Here is a 23,864-nt window from a genome sequence, read left to right on the forward strand (position 1 = left end):
CCTAATGAGTCCCATCAAATACATGATACAGGAAGACAGTTCAGAAGACATTAAAAAGCTCGTGGTAAATAGGTTATCAAATGAGCTCAAATATTTCAATTAAAATAACAACCAAAAATTTATAATGAAACTCGTTGACAATGTATTAACTTAATATAACAACACAGTTTACAATTTACCATAGGATACACAACAGAGATTCAGGTCCTTATGGCCAGATGAACTAAAAACTAATGAAACTCACTTTCTGTGACTGTCTGTACGTCTGTGGCTTATTTTCAACTGCCTGCTTTACTAGTTGTAGACGATCCTTACTGAGACGGACTGAAACATTGAGTCAGACACAAATTATACGTATTACCAGGTACAGCTCTTCTTCATTATAATACAATTTGGATATAACAAAGTATAACTATGGACACCATGACCAAAATCATACCCATGTATAACAATAAGGTTAGAAGAAAAAAAACAAATAGAAACTTAGTATTTATCTTCATTTCGTTTTCAGATCACCATTATTTAAAAGATTTTGATAGTACCCACTCAATCATTGTTCAGTATATTATGCTATTCTCATTATACTGTGGTTCTCACTATAATGCACTTTGGTACCATGGTAAAATTGTCAATGGTAATGGAGCCCTGACTACCATGTTTATAATGAGGCAGAGTTATACCTATATTTCATACCTGTCACATATTCAGATTTTTTATGTGGGATCATGTGAAATATTTTGTATGTAATGTTAGATCACCAAATTGATTTTTTGGTTAAAAATACTACTTTTCCTAAGATTTCTTGATAGACAAGTGATTTAGTTTTTGTCATTGGATATATAACATTTTATAATTTAGCTCATTTCCAATATAATTTATAAAATCTGTTGAATGATTTTTAACAAAAAAGCTAATGTAAACTAATATAAGATCCTCTATGGGCTGGCCTGAAGGCTTCAATATACAGTATTTTTTCTATGAAGCTCATGGTGCCAGCATCATAAATTCACAACAGGTATGTGAAGTAAAAGTTTAGAATCTAACCTTGCAACGGCAGTAAAGAGACATCAAATTCCTCCAATATGGTCAGGGAGGCAATGAGATCTTGCTCCTCCTGGATTTGTGGCTGTTTGTCCTGGATTAGGTTTAGGCATGATCTGAAACAGAGAGAGGCAGCCTAGTTACTTATTTGCACGGGCACTTTTGTAACAAAACAAAACAAAAAGGTAGCCTGGTTACTTATTTACATGAGCACTTTTGTAACAAAAAAAAACCAGAAAGGCTGCCAGATTATTTATTTGCATGAGCACTCTTGTAACAAAAAAGAAAGGCAGCCTGGTTATTTATTTGCATGGGCACTCTTGTAACAAAATAAGAAATGCAGCCTGATTATTTATTTGCATGGGCACTCTTGTAACAAAAAAAGAAAGGCAGCCTGGTTATTTATTTACATGGGCACTCTTGTAACAAAATAAGAAAGGCAGCCTGGTTATTTATTTGCATGAACACTCTTGTAACAAAATAAGAAAGGCAGCCTGGTTATTTATTTACATGGGCACTCTTGCAACAAAATAAGAAAGGCAGCCTGGTTATTTATTTACATGGGCACTCTTGTAACAAAAAAAGAAAGACAGCCTGGTTATTTATTTGCATGTGCACTCTTGTAACAAAAAAATAAGACCGCCTGATATTTATTTGCATGGACACTCTTGTAATAAATTAAGAAAGGCAACCTGGTTATTTATTTGCAGGGTTGCTTTTGTAAAAAAGAAAAGAAATGCAACCTGGTTATTTATTTGCCTGGACAATTTTCTAATAAAAAAGATTAAAGTATAGCTGCTTCAGATGTTCACACCAAGAATCAAGTCAGGCATATATACCACTTAACACATAGAATCTTCACAGTGTATGTGGGAATGGTGGGGAAATGAAACCTGAAGGATGAGTTTTGCCACCTTGCTGGTACAAATCTTGCTACTCACGGGTTAAAATTCTCTATCATATCCAACCATGTGGAGTAGAATATTTTCCTCACCTACCATATGCATTTTTCAGGCAAAAAGACATTGCATAATATAAAATGTATGTGTAGAATTTGTGTCAATATTATGTGCTTTGATGACATCAATTAAATAATGTCACACAGGTAACTTCTGAAGTAACAATATCTACCTTTAGGGTAGGATACATTTATCAAGCCAGGGACAAAATTGGGATAACTCAAGATTGGGTACAAACAGATATAACACAGTTGTGATGTGACTATCAAATGTTAACTTCTTCAACATTTTCTCATTACTGATTTTTAAATTATTACAAAGGTTTACTGCCAAAGTAAATAAGAGTCTGAGTTCTTAATATCATAAGATGTGATGTATTCTTGAAGCAAAAACTGTCTTAGCACCTTGTTTTCACAGGAAGAAAGCAGTCATAAGTTTATATTGGTAAATATTCATTAAAAAATTTTATGTTAATTTTAAGTGACTGTTTTCTGGTTCTTAGCTTGTTACTTTGAAAGATGACAGCTCTTGATAAGCTGATAATTGTGCATCTAATTTGAACTGAGCCTTCAATAATAAAGTTAACAATTCTCATCTGTATTTCCCTGTAGTGCTTTGCTTTGTACAGTTGTTGTGGGCAAACAATAGCCAAGCAATGCTTACTTGTTCAACCAGTATACACACCTGTGCACATAACAATATTGTTCCAGAAATAAGCTTATCACCTTAATTGGAACATCAATTAATTTACTTCTATAGTTACACTGCCCCCTCATTATAGTATGACCTATTAGCTCACAAACCAGCTTAAAATGTAAATCCAAGATTTGTAATCTTGTCATCGAATGTTTTTATGTGTTATCTAATACTGTAAAGTGCTTAGAGCTTCTAAAGATTAGACACTGTACTAAGTCCACATTATTATTATTATTATTATTATTATTATTATTTAGATGACTATCTAATGGACATCAGATCAGCACCATTTACATTTGGGACTCTAGCTAGACATCATAAAAGGTCTTTTAGTGAAAATTCCATGCTGATATACCATACATTCAGGGTAATTAGGAATAACAAGATTTTCAAGATGTCTGAGCAGCTGCATTTTCATTTCGGACAAACTAGCCTTTGGGATATATGTGTGTGAAGTTTCATGGCAATCCTGCAGGTACTTTAAGAGTAGTGGTAACAATGCATGATAATTGAATGACAGACTTGAGACACTGGACACTGGATAATGGATGATAGCCAAAATGGCCATCCCATAAGCTCTTATGGCCATCCCATAAGCTAGAACTAAAAACTGCTTGAATCCATTTTCTAACCTGGCCAGGTCCATGCACGGATCGGAGAGACTGGCTGAGGAGTTAAAGTACTCCTGCGCAGAAGACAAGATGAGGATGATGGATCTATCATATGGCACTCGTGTTTGGAAGGTATACACATTTGGGGTGGGGATCATTTCTGATTCATTCCGCTCCACTAACTTCCCAGCCAGTTTTATATTTTCTAGTTTTCCAGAGCACAGGAGGCTGGCAGTGAAAATCTGAAAGAGAAATGGTAGAAATAATGTTCAAGAGTATTATTACACTACTCCCTTGATAAGTTATGAGGTCCAAAAACACTGACCGCAATATAAGCAACGGCACAAGTAACTAAGGGACCTATGAAAAAAGGGATGGAAATTGATAGAGTAAGGTGAAAGCAGAAGTAGGATTGACAGGTTATACTGTTGAATACTTGTTTTAAAGCTGTTTGAATAAATATCTCTTTATAACAGTGTACACTGTTTTCCTTCATAAATTACCTTTAATTTCAGGATAAACTATATTGAAAGATTGTTAAAAACATCATTCCACATAGTTTCTGTACACTTAAAAACATCATTGTATTGCAAAACACATTTTGCATCATGCCATTGCTTTTTGTGCTGAACTGGATACATTCTAGTTTTATAACAAGAATTCAGATGCAACATAGACACTGTGGTTCCCAACAGTTTGATATGAATACAGATATTAAAGGTTTTTATTTGTGAATGTTCATTTCAGATGTGTCAATAGTCAATCACTGCACTTTGATCTTAGTTTATTTTTTAAAGATGTCAGCTCATTACAAAGCTGTCCATGTGAATCTTATTATTATGAGCATTAAAGACATTAAGACTTCTGAATGTTTGTCTCCAATGCATTCTCTGTAGATTTTGTTGTCCAATCAAAAGCCGACAGATGTTTGCTCATTCAACTGGCATAAACAGTCATCAAACAATGTGGTGAGTGACAAATGATTCTCACAGGAATTCATAATTCAATTAATTTAAGTAACTGCTAATTAACAAAGTCAATCTTGCAGCTGAAGCTTGCTCTAATTATGGGGCAATCATTTATAAAAACATCAAAAAAGTTCCGAACATGCAAGTAGCTTGGCAGACAAACATTACAAAATCAGCTGACCAATGAATAATACCTAATAATTAGCCTGGTTCCCTGACTAATTCCACTAATTCTAATATGAAACCCAAATCCAAATCAAACACAGATGAATGAATTATCGGGATTTTTTGGTAACAATAATTTTTTCAGTACTTTTGCTTTTTTTCTGCAAGTCTGTATTTTAAGGGTCATATTCATAACACTTATGGTAAACTCGTAAGGGTTGGCAGGTCTGCATGACTGTACCCATATACATAAATTCTGACTCAAACATTTTTTAATCCTTTAAAATGAAGTCAGAAATGCAGATGAAACCAGCTTTAAACCAGTATAATGCTTGGTTGTTGCATGTACTACTTCTGTATTATGATCTTGACCGGAACTGAACCATTACTGGAGGAATTGGCTGTTATAATCAGACATCATATATAATGTTTGGCTGACCAGTAGTGCAAAGTCATAGCACCAACAAATCTTTCAAAAAGGCTTATTTAATTTATTATCTCATCTCTGTCATTTGGACTGTTTCCTGAAGATCTTTCTTTATCAATTAATTCAACTGGTTACTTACAAACTTGATTAAGTCTAGTTTAAAAGGTCACATTGACTTAATGCAATTTCACACTTGTAACTATGATGGTCTCAAGTACCTTATGAAGACAAATACCTGTGTACATTTATTTTTATTAGTCTAATTCCTGTTTCCTTATAGAACCTCCTAATGTCTGATTATGAGTCAGACTTCTGTCCCATGGGCCACATAAAGCATGAATATCTCTAAAACTACATTGTTCATCATTTCACAAGAAAATGCATGTAAAATATCATCTTTAGATTTGAACACAATGTAGCAGAGATAATTCTATAAATTGTATGTTTTTCGGTGAACATTTTCAAGGGAATTGCTATTATGGATACAATGAGAAAACTTGGTATGTACATAGGTATTTCAACGATTTACACTATTCAGTAGTCTATTCACTTACACATATATGTACCAATGCATGATTTTCTGCAAAGAAATTAAAAATTAAATATATAATCACTGTTGTAAGTATTGCTTGTTTAATATACATGAAATTCAGTTGGTAACTGTGTTACTAAAGCCTACTTGCCCACCCACCCTCACCAACTTGTATAGCCAAAACTGTTACTAAAGTATATTTGCCCTGTCCCACCGCTGACTAATAGCGCCAAAACTGTGTTACTGAAGTCTATTTGCCCCACCCCTGCCCCCCCTCCCCAGCCCTTGTATACACAAATGGACATACATGCAATATTTTAGTCAGTTAACTTACTTGTCTTGATATTACACAACTGGTTATATAACATGATGGTACTTTATGGATTGCAACCATCATGCTATAGTGGGATTTCACTGACCAATCAGAATCAACAAATTAATGGTATCTGAGAACTTGATAGCCTGAATATGAAACTTCAAATTCTTTGCAACTTTAACGTTAATGTAAGGAAAACAAACTCCTATTCATTTTGAGCTAAATATCTCTGAATGTCAAACCAGACATAAGGGTCATTACATAAAGAAATTACAGGAAAAATTGCCGTCTTTAATTGTTCATAACAAAAGCTGAATGAGTATTTAAAATTCATCAAATCTGCACAGGTTGAAGATAATATATTTCTCTTATCAAATATTTAAAGAAAAGGGAGTCAATACATTCAGTATTAGACATGTATTGAGATCCAGTTGTCTTTGATGACATAGAGACTGCGTGCTTCATTATGGCAGGTCATAAATTCCTGAAGACTTCCAATGTCTTGCATGCTTTCTGTTGACTTTGTTATTTTCTTGCACAGTACTATTATTGTGACTAATAAAATTTATAAGCATTTTTCTTTTTATTTAACTAGGAACAGATGTCAAAACCACACCAATTTATGTCCAATCCTTCCAAAATTCATGAAGCAATATCAGACCTGCCAACCCTGACGAGTCCATCTCAGTAAGGCAGTTTACAATAATGTGTAACAAAATACCATAAACTTATTGTAAAGCTGGAAAATGCAATTAAAAGTTCAGTATTCGGAACGTGCAGCAACGATAAACATTATGTTCAACTGAAAAGTTTGTAAAGTACGTGCAGACTTTATTTACCGCTAGTACAGTTGCCCAATTTTAGTTCCAAACCCCATGGAGCTCAATGGCTTGTTCCTATCTCTCAACTTGATGTAATTCTTGGAAATTCTTTTTTTCCATTTCACATGATGAGGGCAATCATATTTCCTGCCATGAGTCATACTCAAATTGGCATGTGATGTCCAATAAACATAAATGTGTCCCTTCCAGCTTTTATTCACAAGAATCTGAATATTCCTTTTTTATTTTCTGTGTTAATTATTAACACTTTTCAAGAGGATTATTTCCCCTTTTGTCATAATCATGCATCGCTTGCTGGACGCCATTTTAAAAAAATTCTAAGAACAACAGTTAGCTCATATAGACACTTCGCAGTTTAAAGCATCTGATGTGCTGCTGTAAAGTTAGTCTGGTCATCTGAAAAATTTTACTGCTTCTAATATGAAACCCGGATCCAAATCAAACACGGATGAAAAAAATTTCTGCAATTTTCTGCAATGATCATTTTTCCATAGTTTTTGCTTGTATGCCATAAGTCCGTATTTTATGGGTCAATTTCGTAAGACTTATGGCAAAATCATAAGAGTCAGTAGGTCTGCAATATATCCAGAAAAGACAAAATAATGTATCTCAGGAAAAATGTTTCCAATTATTTTTCCCTGGGACAAGTGAGTTGTAAAAGATGATTATCCCTGATATTATTTTACATAACAAAATACACTTCTATGCTACACTATTTACACTCTTAATAAAATGCCACTTGTACCTGAGACAAGTCTGCTACTAAAGTGGGTAAAAGTTATGAAAATACAGTGAAAACCCTCAAAATTGAACCCCTGTTATATTGAATACCCTCAACATCAAAATTTCTCTTTAGTCCCAAATTTTCCTTTCTTTAACGTCATCCTTTCAAAACCAAAACCAAATTTCATCTAAACTTTCAATTTTAAACTAAAATAAACCTCCATATCTAACACTCACTTCAAGCTTGTATATATTTAGCTGCTAAATTCCATAAAACATTGATATTTATGGTCATGAATAATATGCGGTTAAGTAAAAAAAAAACACCTGACACATGCTGGGCCAGATCATTTATGGTCAGCAAATACAGCTGCTGGCTTTCAATGACCAGAAATCTTCCAAGGGCAAACAATACAGAAATATTCAAAGGGCTCAAATTACCAAAATGTTCCATGGGCAAACAATTCAGAAACACTTCAAGAGATTGCGAGGTAAAGCATTACTCCACACACAAAATTAACTGTTAATAACTAAATGCTTGTAGATAAGCCAATTAAGAAAGTTTTATCATTAGCTGCTCATTATCCAATAATGTTTCTTGACAAAAGGGCTGTACTTCCCTATTACACCCTCTCTTTCAATTGAAAAATGTCAACAGTTTGTTTAATCTTTAATATGAAGGCTGATATTGGTAATGATGCGCTTGTACATCTACTTAAACCATAAACCTCTTGAAACTGAAAATCAAATTTGGTCCCCAGAGATTTCGGTTTTTAGGTGTTTCATTGTATTGTTATTTTTGGAGACAATGGATTTAAACACCTTTAAATACATTACCCTTATGATAAATATATAACAATAGTCCCTAGAATAGATTGACGCTCTGCAGGTTGAAAAGAATATACAGGAATCCAAGAAATGACCATTGACCATTTGTCTTCTACCAATCACACTGATCTTGACCTCTGGACCCCAATACTGATAGGATTCTTCTTTATCCCAAGTACAAACCATCCATGAAGTTTGGTAATAGTAGATAGTGGACAACTTGAGTTACTATACAAAACTGGAAAGATGGATGAACATCAGAGCATAATATTCTCCACCTTCTGTCGGTCTAAAAAATTAATATCCATAAAAATAAATGAATTCTGAGTATTCTATGTGTAAAAGGCTGTTCCATTTAAACAAACATGGTACCCATGAAAGGCAGTTTTTCAAAATATATACCAGGTTACTCTGATAAATCAAAAGGTTCGTTTGAAAATGATACAAAATGTTAAATTGTATCTCTGAAAGACTACTCCACAATGAAAGTACCTTCCCTGGGTCGCAATAATGTTTTATTGAAACAGCCATAACAATTTTTTTACTGAAATCTGGTTTTAGTAAAGAAATCGCCACCAATATGTCTGTCTGTTTTGTTTAAGTCACTGACCTCATGGCATAAAGTCTTTGAAACACAGTGGAAAACTCTATCCTGGATCTCCATAATGTCCCCATGCAGCTTGGACCATTGGGTCTCTGATAATGGAGGATCCCTGAAGGAAAATATTACAATGATTCTTCCATCAGAACACAACATCTTACAAGCCGTCTTTGCTAAGATTATGTTATGTCAATTTCAAACAGCTGAAACCAAAAAAATCAAGGTTCCTATAGTTCTCATGGCTACTACCAATTCCATTGGAACACGATTTATGTTATGTGAATTTCAAACAGCTGAAACAAAAAATTTCAAGGTTCCTAAAGTTCTCATGGCCACTGCCAATTCCATTGGAACAAGAGGCACAAGGGCTCCTGATACTGATCACCTTACTTACATAACAGCAGATCACTTCACTCAGCAGGCTTATGCAACAAAGTAAGAATACATCCTGTGTAAACTATCATGCTGATTTTACCCTATTTTACTATATCCTGATAAAATTTCTTTCTAAATATAAAGGCATAATTAATATGAACCGCTTCATGTTCATAATCAAAGTTATCCAGATCTTGATAATACAACCAATGTGGTCAGCCAATCAAATGCAAGATCAGCTCATTTATATGCAATGATCCTGCTTACTTCTGAAATGGCTCAAGATCATGATGACAGCAAATATACCAATATTGATCCAAATGATATTCCACTCTCCAGTAGAGAGACTGATGTTCTGAGTTTGTGGAGTTTTCATTCCACATATTTTGCCAAGGATGCCTTGGCTGCTTTATCTGCCCTTTAATACCAATGTGACTAAGCAACCAATAGTACACAATACTTTTTCCAAATTGTATAAATACATCATCTTTCTGTAATATCTGGGATATTAAACAGTTGTTAGATTTAAGGTGTTGCAAGGCTTTCAATGTCAAAAAATCATAGAAATGTGGTTTTTAGCATGGTAACAAGTTCAGCCAATCAGATGCAAGATCACCTCATTAATATGCATGGATCTAACTTAATATCAAACTCATTCAAGACCTTAATGATATAAGCATATATTCCAAATTTGATCAAAAATGTAACTGATATATGGCCACAGAGTGGTTAACAAGTGAAAAGCACAATGACCTCATTAATATGCATGCATCTTGATCATTATTAAAGTCATCAGAGTGGTTAACCAATCATATGCATAATGACCTCATTAATATGCATGCATCTTGATCATTATTAAAGTCATCAGAGTGGTTAACCAATCATATGCACAATGACCTCATTAATATGCATGATCTTGTTCATTATTAAAGTCATCATAGTGGTTAACCAATCAGATGCACAATGACCTCATTAATATGCATTGATCTTGAACACTATTAAAAACATCAGACTGGTTAACCAATCACATGCATAATGACCTCATTAATATTCATGGATCTTGCTCATTATTTAAGTTATTAGAGAATTTGATAATATAAACCATAATCAATGTTTGACTGGCTTGCTTGATCGGATATATGGATTCAAGAGTGGTAACAAGCAATTGTTGACCAAGACAGATGGACACAAAATTCACATTACATGATGCATAAAGCTTAATGGACACATGAACATACCTACCATAAACTCACTTATGGCCATGTGAGCAAAAAAATATATCTATGCCCCACTATCTGACAAAACTGTGGCTGAAATATTTTCTTTTCGTTACTCAGCGAATAAGTCAATTTTCCAAGAGAAATAAATTTGCTAATTCCCTGCAGTAAATTATCAATTAATGTCTTCACAAGACATTGTATACACATTCTGAAGTTTCTTACCTGTGTAAATGTCTTCTTTGCTACTAAATATAATTTTCATACAATTATCCTTCCTTGGAAGTTAAAAAATGGTAAATGGTCAATTTAGCATTGGTTGAAAAATATTTCATATTTTACTGTGGATTAAAAAAAAGGAAAACCATAAGACATCTGCCACTAAAACCTGTATATTTTGGATAGCTGACACTTGAGAGCATAAGAAAAAAGGAAAAATGGTGTTCTGAGTGAATAACAGATATACTTCATCTCAGTGGTAAACTCCACTATTGCCATGCACTCAATGATATATGTTATTGACATGGAACAAGCAAATATCCACTCAGTCATGAAAATCATTCCTTTAGCAACATAATTTGTCTGAAAAAATGAATGAGACTGCAAAGTGTCTCCTTTTCTGTGAAGGAAAATCAGTATAACTAGATTAAGTAGAACTTTTATCAAAGTGTACTTGTCTAACAAACCAAGATATGAAGAATAAAATTCTTTTCAAGCATATTTTCATCCATGACATTTTTTTTACACCTTTATGTTAATTTCCATATAATTTTAAGGAAGAATTGCATGACAAAACATACATAACTTTAAATAAATTCTATGCTATTTGTACAGTTTAATCTGCTCTGAAATTGTCTTCATGGTACAGGGTTAACCTTAATTTACTTTCACATCACTCTGCATCTCTGGTCCCAGATTCAACTCCTGTTTCCAGGATATCTAAGTAACACTTAAAAGTCTGTGCTTTAATCTTACATTTACATCTGAGCTATTCAGAATATCTTGTATAAGGTTTGGGGCATTGTTATATTAGAGCGAACGTAAACTAAATAAAAGTTTAAACTTGCTTTTTTGCAGCAAATCTTGTCAGCTTGATAAACAGTTGTTCCACTTCAACAGCATTATTCTGAAAAAAATGCATACAAATATGCACTAGTCAGAGACAAGCATGCTTGGATTATATTTACAGATTTCAAATTTTATTCAAAAAATTTCCAGCGAAAAACATGCAGAATTGACAGTAAAATTCTGTGGTAAAATGCAGCATATTTGTGTATTTTTCTCAACATCCTTTTAAACTAAACATATGATTAATGATTCTTGTCTGAATCTTCTATTAATATTACAAATGCAGAATATGAAGTCTGCTCATCATAGTACTGTAGATAGTACTAAAACACATGCACACACATGCAGAGACATTTACAATCTGGGTAAAATTGTTGTTTTTTTCAAAGTGTGCAGATAATGGTTAAAAAAAGCTAAGACAACCATTGGCTTTATTTTTAGAGATAATTGCATTTTTTTCAAAGTGTGCAGCTACAGAATAAGAAAACAAACAATGTAAGACAAACATTGGCTGTACTATTAGAGATATCAAACAAAACAAACTTTCACAGTACTAAGATTTCTTTGAAGAAAACTGCTACACTGTGGAGGAAAGTTAGTAGGATTGGCGATCAGGGGCCATAACTTCCATAGATAAAAAAAGAAGGCTGAAAATTAGAACTCTTTCAAGATATCATCAATATAAAACTGCACACTACATTTGGTTAAAATCCAAAACTTCTCAGGAAAGTAATCTTACAGAAAGCAAATTTTAGATGGAAGGACAGCGAGATATCGAAATGGCAGATGGACAATTGTGATTATTATAATGCCCTGATACTTTGTAAAAATCCATGAAAGATTATGTCATGCATTTCAGCAGTTCAGGGCATTTAACATTATTCAAGGTACTGCACAAATGAATACCACTGATATCCTCACATTAAGTTACCTCCAACTCTTTAATAGAAAAAATGGTCTTCTTGATGCCATGTTCACTTAATATCTTGGCAGCACTGGAAAAGAAAAATATACCATGGAATATTATTACATTTTATTTAATTTAACTTTATTTCCCTCAAAATGCATTGTAGGATTTTTGTTTATATATTGAACATTCTCTACCTTCTTCAATTTCATTTCAATTATACTTAAAAACTTAAAAGCATTCAAAAATGGTCAATTATACTTAAAAAAACTTAAAAGGCATTCAAAAATGGTCAATGACAGGAAAGTTTGGTAATCATTTCAGCTCTAGTCATTCCATAAAAACAAGTCAAGCTTTTCATATAATCTGATTTAATGATAATAAAAATATAAAAATCTTCACATGAAAAATTACTTTTGTATCTGAAAACCTCCTCAATGTTTTTTCAAGATACCCATGTAAATGACAGAAGATGGGTAAAATTAAGTACATGAGGAATGTACACTCAGATGTAAATGGTAAGAGATGAGTATATGAGAAATATACAATCAAACATAAATTGTAAGAGATGAGTACATGAGGAAAATAAAATAAGATGTAAATGACAGGAGATGAGTATATGAAGAATATACAATCAGATGTAAATGATAGTAGATGAGTACATGAGGAATATACAATCAGATGTAAATAATAGATTACTACATGAGGAACATGCATTCATATAAAAAATGACAGGAGATGTGTAAATGAGGAATATACAATCATATAAAATGACAGGAGATGAGTACATGAGGAATATATAATCATATAAAAATGACAGGAGATGAGTACACGAGGAACATACAATCATATAAAAATGACAGGAGATGAGTACATGAGGAAGATACAATCATATAAAACGAAAGGAGATGTGTAAATGAGGAATATACAATCATATAAAATGACAGGAGATGAGTACATGAGGAAGATACAATCATATAAAATGACAGGAGATGTGTAAATGAGGAATATACAATCATATAAAATGACAGGAGATGAGTACATGAGGAAGATACAATCATATAAAATGACAGGAGATGAGTACATGAGGAACATACAATCATATAAAAATGACAGGAGATGAGTACATGAGGAATATACAATCATATAAAATGACAGGAGATGAGTACATGAGGAAGATACAATCATATAAAAATGATAGGAGATGAGTACACGAGGAACATACAATCATATAAAAACGACAGGAGATGAGTAAATGAGGAATATACAATCATATAAAACGACAGGAGATGAGTACATGAGGGATAAACATTCTGATGTAAATGATAGATTACTACATGAGGAACATACAATCATATAAAAATGACAGGAGATGAGTACATGAGGGATATACAATCATATAAAAATGACAGGAGATGAGTACATGAGGGATATACAATCATATAAAAATGACAGGAGATGAGTACATGAGGGATATACAATCATATAAAAATGACAGGAGATGAGTACATGAGGGATATACAATCATATAAAATGACAGGAGATGAGTACATGAGGAATATACAATCATATAAAACGACAGGAGATGAGTACATGAGGGATAAACATTCTGATGCAAATGATAGATTACTACATGAGGAACATACAATCATATAAAAATGACAGGAGATGAGTAAATGAGGAACATACAATCATATAAAATGACAGGAGATGAGTAAATGAGGAAGATACAATCATATAAAATGACAGGAGATGAGTACATGAGGAAGATACAATCATATAAAATGACAGGAGATGAGTACATGAGGAAGATACAATCATATAAAACGACAGGAGATGAGTACATGAGGAATATACAATCATATAAAATGACAGGAGATGAGTACATGAGGAATACAATCATATAAAATGACAGGAGATGAGTACATGAGGAAGATACAATCATATAAAAATGACAGGAGATGAGTACATGAGGAATATATAATCATATAAAAATGACAGGAGGTGAGTACATGAGGAAGATACAATCATATAAAAATGATAGGAGATGAGTACACGAGGAACATACAATCATATAAAAACGACAGGAGATGAGTAAATGAGGAATATACAATCATATAAAACGACAGGAGATGAGTACATGAGGGATAAACATTCTGATGTAAATGATAGATTACTACATGAGGAACATACAATCATATAAAAATGACAGGAGATGAGTACATGAGGGATATACAATCATATAAAAATGACAGGAGATGAGTACATGAGGGATATACAATCATATAAAAATGACAGGAGATGAGTACATGAGGGATATACAATCATATAAAAATGACAGGAGATGAGTACATGAGGGATATACAATCATATAAAATGACAGGAGATGAGTACATGAGGAATATACAATCATATAAAACGACAGGAGATGAGTACATGAGGGATAAACATTCTGATGCAAATGATAGATTACTACATGAGGAACATACAATCATATAAAAATGACAGGAGATGAGTAAATGAGGAACATACAATCATATAAAATGACAGGAGATGAGTAAATGAGGAAGATACAATCATATAAAATGACAGGAGATGAGTACATGAGGAAGATACAATCATATAAAATGACAGGAGATGAGTACATGAGGAAGATACAATCATAAAACGACAGGAGATGAGTACATGAGGAATATACAATCATATAAAATGACAGGAGATGAGTACATGAGGAATACAATCATATAAAATGACAGGAGATGAGTACATGAGGAAGATACAATCATATAAAAATGACAGGAGATGAGTAAATGAGGAACATACAATCATATAAAATGACAGGAGATGAGTACATGAGGAATATACAATCATATAAAAATGACAGGAGATGAGTACATGAGGAACATACAATCATATAAAATGACAGGAGATGAGTACATGAGGAAGATACAATCATATAAAATAACAGAAGATGAGTAAATGAGGAACATACAATCATATAAAATGACAGGAGATGAGTACATGAGGAATACAATCATATAAAAATGACAGGAGATAAGTACATGAGGAATACAATCATATAAAAATGACAGGAGATGAGTACATGAGGAATATACAATCATATAAAAATGACAGGAGATGAGTACATGAGGAATACAATCATATAAAAATGACAGGAGATGAGTACATGAGGAAGATACAATCATATAAAATGACAGGAGATGAGTACATGAGGAATATACAATCATATAAAAATGACAGGAGATGAGTACATGAGGAACATACAATCATATAAAATGACAGGAGATGAGTACATGAGGAAGATACAATCATATAAAATGACAGAAGATGAGTAAATGAGGAACATACAATCATATAAAATGACAGGAGATGAGTACATGAGGAACATACAATCACATAAAATGACAGGAGATGAGTACATGAGGAAGATACAATCATATAAAAATGACAGGAGGTGAGTACATGAGGAAGATACAATCATATAAAAATGACAGGAGGTGAGTACATGAGGAACATACAATCATATAAAATGACAGGAGATGAGTACATGAGGAACATACAATCATATAAAATGACAGGAGATGAGTACATGAGGAACATACAATCATATAAAATGACAGGAGATGAGTACATGAGGAACATACAATCATATAAAATGACAGGAGATGAGTACATGAGGAAGATACAATCATATAAAAATGACAGGAGATGAGTACATGAGGAATATATAATCATATAAAAATGACAGGAGGTGAGTACATGAGGAACATACAATCATATAAAATGACAGGAGATGAGTACATGAGGAATATACAATCATATAAAATGACAGGAGATGAGTACATGAGGAACATACAATCATATAAAATGACAGGAGATGAGTACATGAGGAAGATACAATCAAATAAAAATGACAGGAGATAAGTACATGAGGAATACAATCATATAAAATGACAGGAGATGAGTACATGAGGAAGATACAATCATATAAAAATGACAGGAGATGAGTAAATGAGGAACATACAATCATATAAAATGACAGGAGATGAGTACATGAGGAACATACCATCATATAAAATGACAGGAGATGAGTACATGAGGAATATACAATCATATAAAAATGACAGGAGATGAGTAAATGAGGAACATACAATCATATAAAATGACAGGAGATAAGTACATGAGGAATATAAAATCATAAAATGACAGGAGATAAGTACATGAGGAATACAATCATATAAAATGACAGGAGATGAGTACATGAGGAATATACAATCATATAAAAATGACAGGAGATGAGTAAATGAGGAACATACAATCATATAAAATGACAGGAGATAAGTACATGAGGAATATAAAATCATATAAAATGACAGGAGATGAGTACATGAGGAATATAAAATCATATAAAATGACAGGAGATAAGTACATGAGGAACATACCATCATATGTTGGATGAATTACAGAGCAAGATTACAGAAAATGTCTGCATGAAAAGGAATGGGATACATTTATTTATACCTGTGATGGTGCTCTAGTTTGTCAACCTGTGCATGAAGTTTCTTGCTTTCTGCGGTTTCTCTTCTGAAAAGTATCAGATGAATTAAATCAGGAAAAGTAAATGTTTATCTAGAATGACACACGGCAAACAAAGCACACTCATAATGCCAAAATGGTTCACTCTTTAAAACAATATTGCCAGTATCTGTGTTTCTTTTCTGAAAAGTAAATGTTTTAAATGTTTACTTCCTAGTTTTAGAAGGAATGGCTATAATTACAGCTTCAATAATCAAGAATTATGATAACTACCGGGGTACCATGTGCATTAGCTTATAAATCAAATTTTACTGCTAAATGCACAGACCCAAATCTACTGTTGCATAATGTGATGGCAAATCTTGGTCAATGTGATTTACTAGGAGTAATCAGTAGAACAAACAATACAGACCCTGATATGCTGGTGAATTAAGCGATGGCTGAGCAGGGTCTACGTTGTTTTTTGAAGTTGGAATTGACTAATAGAGAGTATATATGGTATTTCATAAATATCTATATTAAATACAATTTCAAGCAAAAATATGCAACAGAAATAATTGTTAATGGCATATAGTACCTGGTGATTTAGTGATTTATTCATGAATCACAAATACGATCAGTGCAAACATAACAGCAACAAATGAATGACCTTCAACCAACCACTTGTACCTTAAGAATACATTACTGTATATACTGTTGTATAAGTGTTAACCAAGTTTTTGAGTTAGTCTGTCAGAGTGGGCATGGAAGTGAAAATGCTACATACAATAATTAGTTGAAATACACTACTATACTTACCCATATCCTTTTTGAGGCAAACATTTTAATATTTCAACTGCCAAACTGAGCTGATCATCCCTGTAAAAAAGTATGAAAAATTTATTCCTAAAAAGTATGAAAAATTTATTCCTAACAATAAACTATCATTGTAAGAACAGTCAGGTTCAAAATTATTATCAAAAGTATTAGTATCATCACCAACATGTCTTCCTTGATGATCACCACCAGCATTTTCATCATTACAAACAGCTTCACCTCCTAGACAACATAAACATAGGCTAACTGATCCTGCCAAATATATATGTACCTCAAAATGTTTTCCAAAGAGGTAGCTATAATAAGGACAATAGTTCAAAAAACAGGAAAGGATCCAAGCTAAGTCAATAAATGTAGTAAATAGGTCAGATCAGTAGACAGTAAAACAGGGACAATATCCACTTAAGATTTCCAGACACATATTATTAGATATCTATAATGCAGTCTGAATAACGTCAACTGTATCAAAGCTGATACTAAAATAACGTATAATCTTTACTCACTTATAAGAAAAGACCAAACGCATGTAACACTGACTCTGATCTGCTGTCACATAATGCACCAGCAGATCAGGGTCTCTGTTGTTTTGTCTGCTGATTACTTCTAGTAAACTGCACAGACCCAGATCTGTGAGTGAATTATGTGATAATAACTCTGGGTCAGTGCAGTTTGCAGTTGAGATCAACTTACACATAAGTATATATAGTACTGTGTATGTTTATGGATGCAATAGCAGGTAAACATTTATTGCAATACTCAGCATCATATGAACAATTTAAAATAAGATAATGTCCTCTGGCAGTGAACCCAAATCATCATGATATACTGTATGCAATGATTTGGACACAATGAAAAGTTCAGTATCGACAAATATAGGTAGAGACTATCAATAAAACATAACTTGATTTAAATCCTGTCAGTGACATGGCCATAAAAGGTTAAATTGAAATACCAAGTTTATTATTAAAGGTAGACACATGAAATTTTGAAGTTTGTGTAAACTGACATTAAAAATAATACTATTAAATTAAAATTTTAAATTTTTCTTACAAATTTAAATTTTTTAAAGTTTGCAAATATGTTCAAATTCATAGACTCTATGGTGCTGTCACTCATTATCAACATCATTGTTATAATGTACTTATTGAGAACATGTTTACAGCCCAGCTCTAAAAATAACGACAGTTAACCTGTGACATGAACTTCACTATGAGTTCATCTTTGAAGATGTTTTAGATTAAATGTGATTTATTAGGATGTGCACAGTGAAAAGATCAGTATCGACAAACATCTGAAGGGAAAAATAATTGTAATCATATGCTGTGCTTACCCTACCCCTGTGCTTACCAATAATTACAAACTGCTTTAGTGCATTAAAATATGCTGTGCTTACCCACCCCTTTATGACAATAATTAGACTGCTTTAGTGCATTAAAATATGCTGTGCTTACCCCACCCCTTTATGACAATAATTACAGACTGTTTTACTGCATTAAAATATGCTGTGCTTACCCACCCCTTTATGATAATAATTAGACTGCTTTAGTGCATTAAAATATGCTGTGCTTTCCCACCCCTTTATGACAATAATTAGACTGCTTTAGTGCATTAAAATATGCTGTGCTTACCCACCCCTTTATGACAATAATTACAGACTGCTTTAGCGCATTAAAATATGCTGTGCTTACCCCACCCCTTTATGACAATAATTACAAACTGTTTTAGTGCATTAAAATATGCTGTGCTTACCCCACCCCTTTATGACAATAATTACAGACTGCTTTAGCGCATTAAAATATGCTGTGCTTACCCCACCCCTTTATGACAATAATTACAGACTGCTTTAGCGCATTAAAATATGCTGTGCTTACCCCACCCCTTTATGACAATAATTACAAACTGCTTTAGTGCATTAAAATATGCTGTGCTTACCCCACCCCTTTATGACAATAATTACAGACTGCTTTAGCGCATTAAAATATGCTGTGCTTACCCCACCCCTTTATGACAATAATTACAGACTGCTTTAGTGCATTAAAATATGCTGTGCTTACCCCACCCCTTAAGGACAATAATTACAGACTGCTTTAGTGCATTAAAATATGCTGTGCTTACCCAACCACTTTATGACAATAATTACAGACTGCTTTAGTGCATTAAAATATGCTGTGCTTACCCCACCCCTTAAGGACAATAATTACAGACTGCTTTAGTGCATTAAAATATGCTGTGCTTACCCAACCCCTTTATGACAATAATTACAGACTGCTTTAGTGCATTAAAATATGCTGTGCTTACCCTACCCCTTAAGGACAATAATTACAGACTGCTTTAGCACATTAAAATATGCTGTGCTTACCCCACCCATTTATGACAATAATTACAGACTGCTTTAGTGCATTAAAATATGCTGTGCTTACCCCACCCCTTAAGGACAATAATTACAGACTGCTTTAGTGCATTAAAATATGCTGTGCTTACCCAACCACTTTATGACAATAATTACAGACTGCTTTAGTGCATTAAAATATGCTGTGCTTACCCAACCACTTTATGACAATAAGTACAGACTCCTTTGGCACATTAAAATATGCTGTGCTTACCCAACCACTTTATGACAATAAATACAGATTGCTTTGGCACATTAAAATATGCTGTGCCAACCTCAGTTTATGATAATGATTAGAGACTGCTTTATGACATTAAAACATCCTGTGCCAACCTCAGTTTATGATAATGATTAGAGACTCCTTCATGACATTAAAACATCCTGTGCCAACCTCAGTTTATGATAATGATTAGAGACTCCTTTATGACATTAAAACATCCCGTGCCAACCTCAGTTTATGATAATGATTAGAGACTCCTTTATGACATTAAAACATCCTGTGCCAACCTCAGTTTATGATAATAATTATAGACTGCTTTATGACAAAAACATCATGTGCCAACCTCAGTTTATGATAATGATTAGAGATTGCTTTATGACATTAAAACATCCTGTGCCAACCTCAGTTTATGATAATGATTAGAGACTGCTTTATGACATTAAAACATCCTGTGCCAACCTCAGTTTATGACAATGTTTAGAGACTCCTTTATGACATTAAAACATCCTCTGCCAAACTCAGTTTATGATAATGATTAGAGACTGCTTTATGTCATTAAAACATCCTGTGCCAACCTCAGTTTATGATAATGATTAGAGACTGCTTTATGACAAAAACATCCTGTGCCAACCTCAGTTTATGATAATGATTAGTGACTGCTTTATGATATTTAAACAACCTGTACTGACCCCTGTTTATGATAATGATTTGAAACTGCTATGACACTGAAATGTCCTGTGCTTCACCCACTTAAATGATCAAAGACTGCTTCATGGCATTAAAACACCCTGAGCTCAGCCCACCTTATGACAATGATCATGGACTGTTTCATGGCATTAAAACACCCTGAGCTCAGCCCACCTTATGACAATGATCATGGACTGCTTCATAGCATTAAAACACCCTGAGCTCAGCCCACCTTATGACAATGATCATGGACTGCTTCATGGCATTAAAACACCCTGAGCTCAGCCCCCCGTATGATAATGATGATGGACTGCTTCATGGCATTAAAACACCCTGAGCTCAGTCCCCTTTATGATAATGATGATGGACTGCTTCATGGCATTAAAACACCCTGAGCTCAGTCCCCCTTATGATAATGATGATGGACTGCTTCATGGCATTAAAAACACCCTGAGCTCATCCCACATTATGATAATGATGATGGACTGCTTCATGGCATTAAAACAAGATATGCTTTATGGCTCACTTTATGGCATTGATTACAGACAGCATTAGACCATTAAAACATAATGTGCTTAGCCCAGTGATACACATGCAGTCTTTTCTTTATGAAAATTTCAAATCCCCCCACTTTGGAAAAGGTGGGAAAATCCCCACAATCAACTGTCTAATACACTGTCCTCACCCAATTTATCATGACTAGGCAATGGTCAGTTTAAAAACTTTATTATACTTGCCTTTCACAGGTATACAGGGCTTCCAGGGCCACTGACATTACTTCAATTTGGGAAGATAGCACTGGGTTAGGAAGCTGTAAATGAAAAAAGAAAGAAGCTGCACATGGCCTGCATGTCTAGCCTAAGTTTTTAATAAACTGGTATTGTACACATCAAGACACATCTAAATACTATTTAACATTACTTTGAGGCCAAATGTACATATTACATTTAACATTACTCTGTACTCAGGGGCCCCGAGTGGCCGAGTGGTCTAAAGCGCTCTTCGTTACGGATCACTGCCATCTCACCTCTGTCTGCGGCGGTTCGAGTCTAAGATTCAGCCAATGTGGGCATGTGAGAGAGCTTGCCAGTAGCTTCTCGTGGGTCAGTGGTTCTTTCCGGGGTTTTCCGGGTTCTTCCTCCACCATTAATACTGGCCGCCATGTATAGCCTATCGTGTGCTGAAAAATGGCGTTAAACCCCACAACAACAACAACAACTACTCTGTACTCAAATGAACACATCACATTTAACATTACTCTGTATCCAAATGAACACATTACATTTAAAATTACTCCGTACCCAAATGTACATATCACATTTAACATTACTCTGTACCCAAATGTACACATTGCATTTAACATTACTCTGTACCCAACTGTACACATCAAGATGTATCTATATACCATTTAACATTACTATGTGGACAAATGTACACTTCACATTTAACATTACTCTGCACCCAAATGTGCACATCAATATATATCTACATACCATTCAACATTACTCTGTGGCCAATGGTAGACATCAATATGTATCCACAAACCATTTAAAATTATTCTGTACCCAACTTTACACATCAAGATCTATCTACATACCATTTAACATTATTCTGTACCCAACTGTACACATCAAGATGTATCCATATATCATTTAACTTTACTCTGTGGCCAATGGTAGACATCAATATGTATCCACAAACCATTTAACATTATTCTGTACCCAACTTTACACATCAAGATGTATCTACATACCATTTAACATTATTCTGTACCCAACTGTACACATCAAGAAGTATCCATATATCATTTAACATTACTCTGTGGCCAAAGGTAGACATCAAGATATATCTACATAACATTTAACACTGCTCTGTACCCAACTGTACACATCAAGATGTATCCATATATAATTTAACATTGCTCTGTGGCCTATGGTAGACATCAAGATGTATCCACATACCATTTAACATTACTCTGTAGCCAAAATGTACACATCAAAATGTATCCATATACCATTTAACATTACCCTGTAGCCAAAATGTACACATCAAAATGTATCCATATACCACTTAACATTACTCTGTTGCCAACTGTACACATCAAAATGTATGCATATACCACTTAACATTACTCTGTTGCCAACTGTACACATCAAAATGTATCCATATACCACTTAACATTACTCTGTTGCCAACTGTACACATCAAGATGTATCCACATGCAAAACATAACATTACTCTGCAGCCAACAGTACTTGAGAAACTGATCACATAAAAGGTTTAACATTAAGGTCACGTTGGAGTGTGGAAAAATCGATGGATGTACAGGTGGACATGCATAAAAACACAACAGTGATTACTATGTTGAGGGTCCATCAAGGCAGGTTAAAAAAAATTGGAACCTGTTGGAAACGATGCTCTGTATAAAAGACATGACTCTAAAAATGACCCTCTTGAAAGGAACTCTACAAAAGAGACACCTTTCTTGAAATGACAAGTCTGTTATACCCGATACCACATATAAGTTAATTCCTCCACAGAAATGGAACCTGTTGTATGGAAACTCTATAAATGAGACAACTCTATAGAAATTAAACATATTGTAAAGCATACTCTGTAAAAGAGACACTTCTGAAGAAATGAATGCTGTAAAGGGTACTATGTAAATGAGACACCTCTCTAAAAATGAAACCTGTCTAAACGAAACAAATGGATCCTAGTTCTTTTCTGAAAGTCCATGACTGCTGCATACTGAAACAAAATGGTAATGTTCACCTTTAACTCTAAAAATTGTTGTTGTGCACCTGATTTCACTTGTTTGCCCGTAAACATTTTTTAAAAATTCAAATTAATGAAAATAAAAATGTCACCTTGCTATGATATTTGGATTTAACCAGTAAATTCAGTTATTTCCCCACC

The 23,864-nt window shown here is 33.7% G+C and overlaps 1 protein-coding gene across 3 annotated transcripts in view; it reads right to left on the reverse strand.

Moving 5' to 3' along the window:
- LOC149801591 (NBAS subunit of NRZ tethering complex-like) overlaps positions 1-23,864 on the reverse strand; it is a 249,282-nt gene that overhangs the window by 104,119 nt on the left and 121,299 nt on the right. For all 3 annotated transcript variants that reach the window (XM_089955839.1, XM_089955838.1, XM_089955840.1), the window contains exons 28-36: positions 21,683-21,756; positions 17,632-17,691; positions 16,819-16,881; positions 12,301-12,364; positions 11,369-11,427; positions 8,719-8,821; positions 3,329-3,549; positions 1,045-1,157; positions 245-324 (exon numbers count right to left, since the gene is read on the reverse strand). In XM_089955839.1, the coding sequence (XP_089811965.1) occupies positions 245-324; positions 1,045-1,157; positions 3,329-3,549; positions 8,719-8,821; positions 11,369-11,427; positions 12,301-12,364; positions 16,819-16,881; positions 17,632-17,691; positions 21,683-21,756 (837 nt within the window). The remainder of the gene's footprint in view (positions 1-244; positions 325-1,044; positions 1,158-3,328; positions 3,550-8,718; positions 8,822-11,368; positions 11,428-12,300; positions 12,365-16,818; positions 16,882-17,631; positions 17,692-21,682; positions 21,757-23,864) is intronic.

The sequence above is a fragment of the Sinohyriopsis cumingii genome, chromosome 4, assembly GCF_028554795.1.
Source record: "Sinohyriopsis cumingii isolate HCF-2022 chromosome 4, ASM2855479v2, whole genome shotgun sequence".
Classification (NCBI taxonomy): Eukaryota; Metazoa; Mollusca; class Bivalvia; order Unionida; family Unionidae; genus Sinohyriopsis; species Sinohyriopsis cumingii.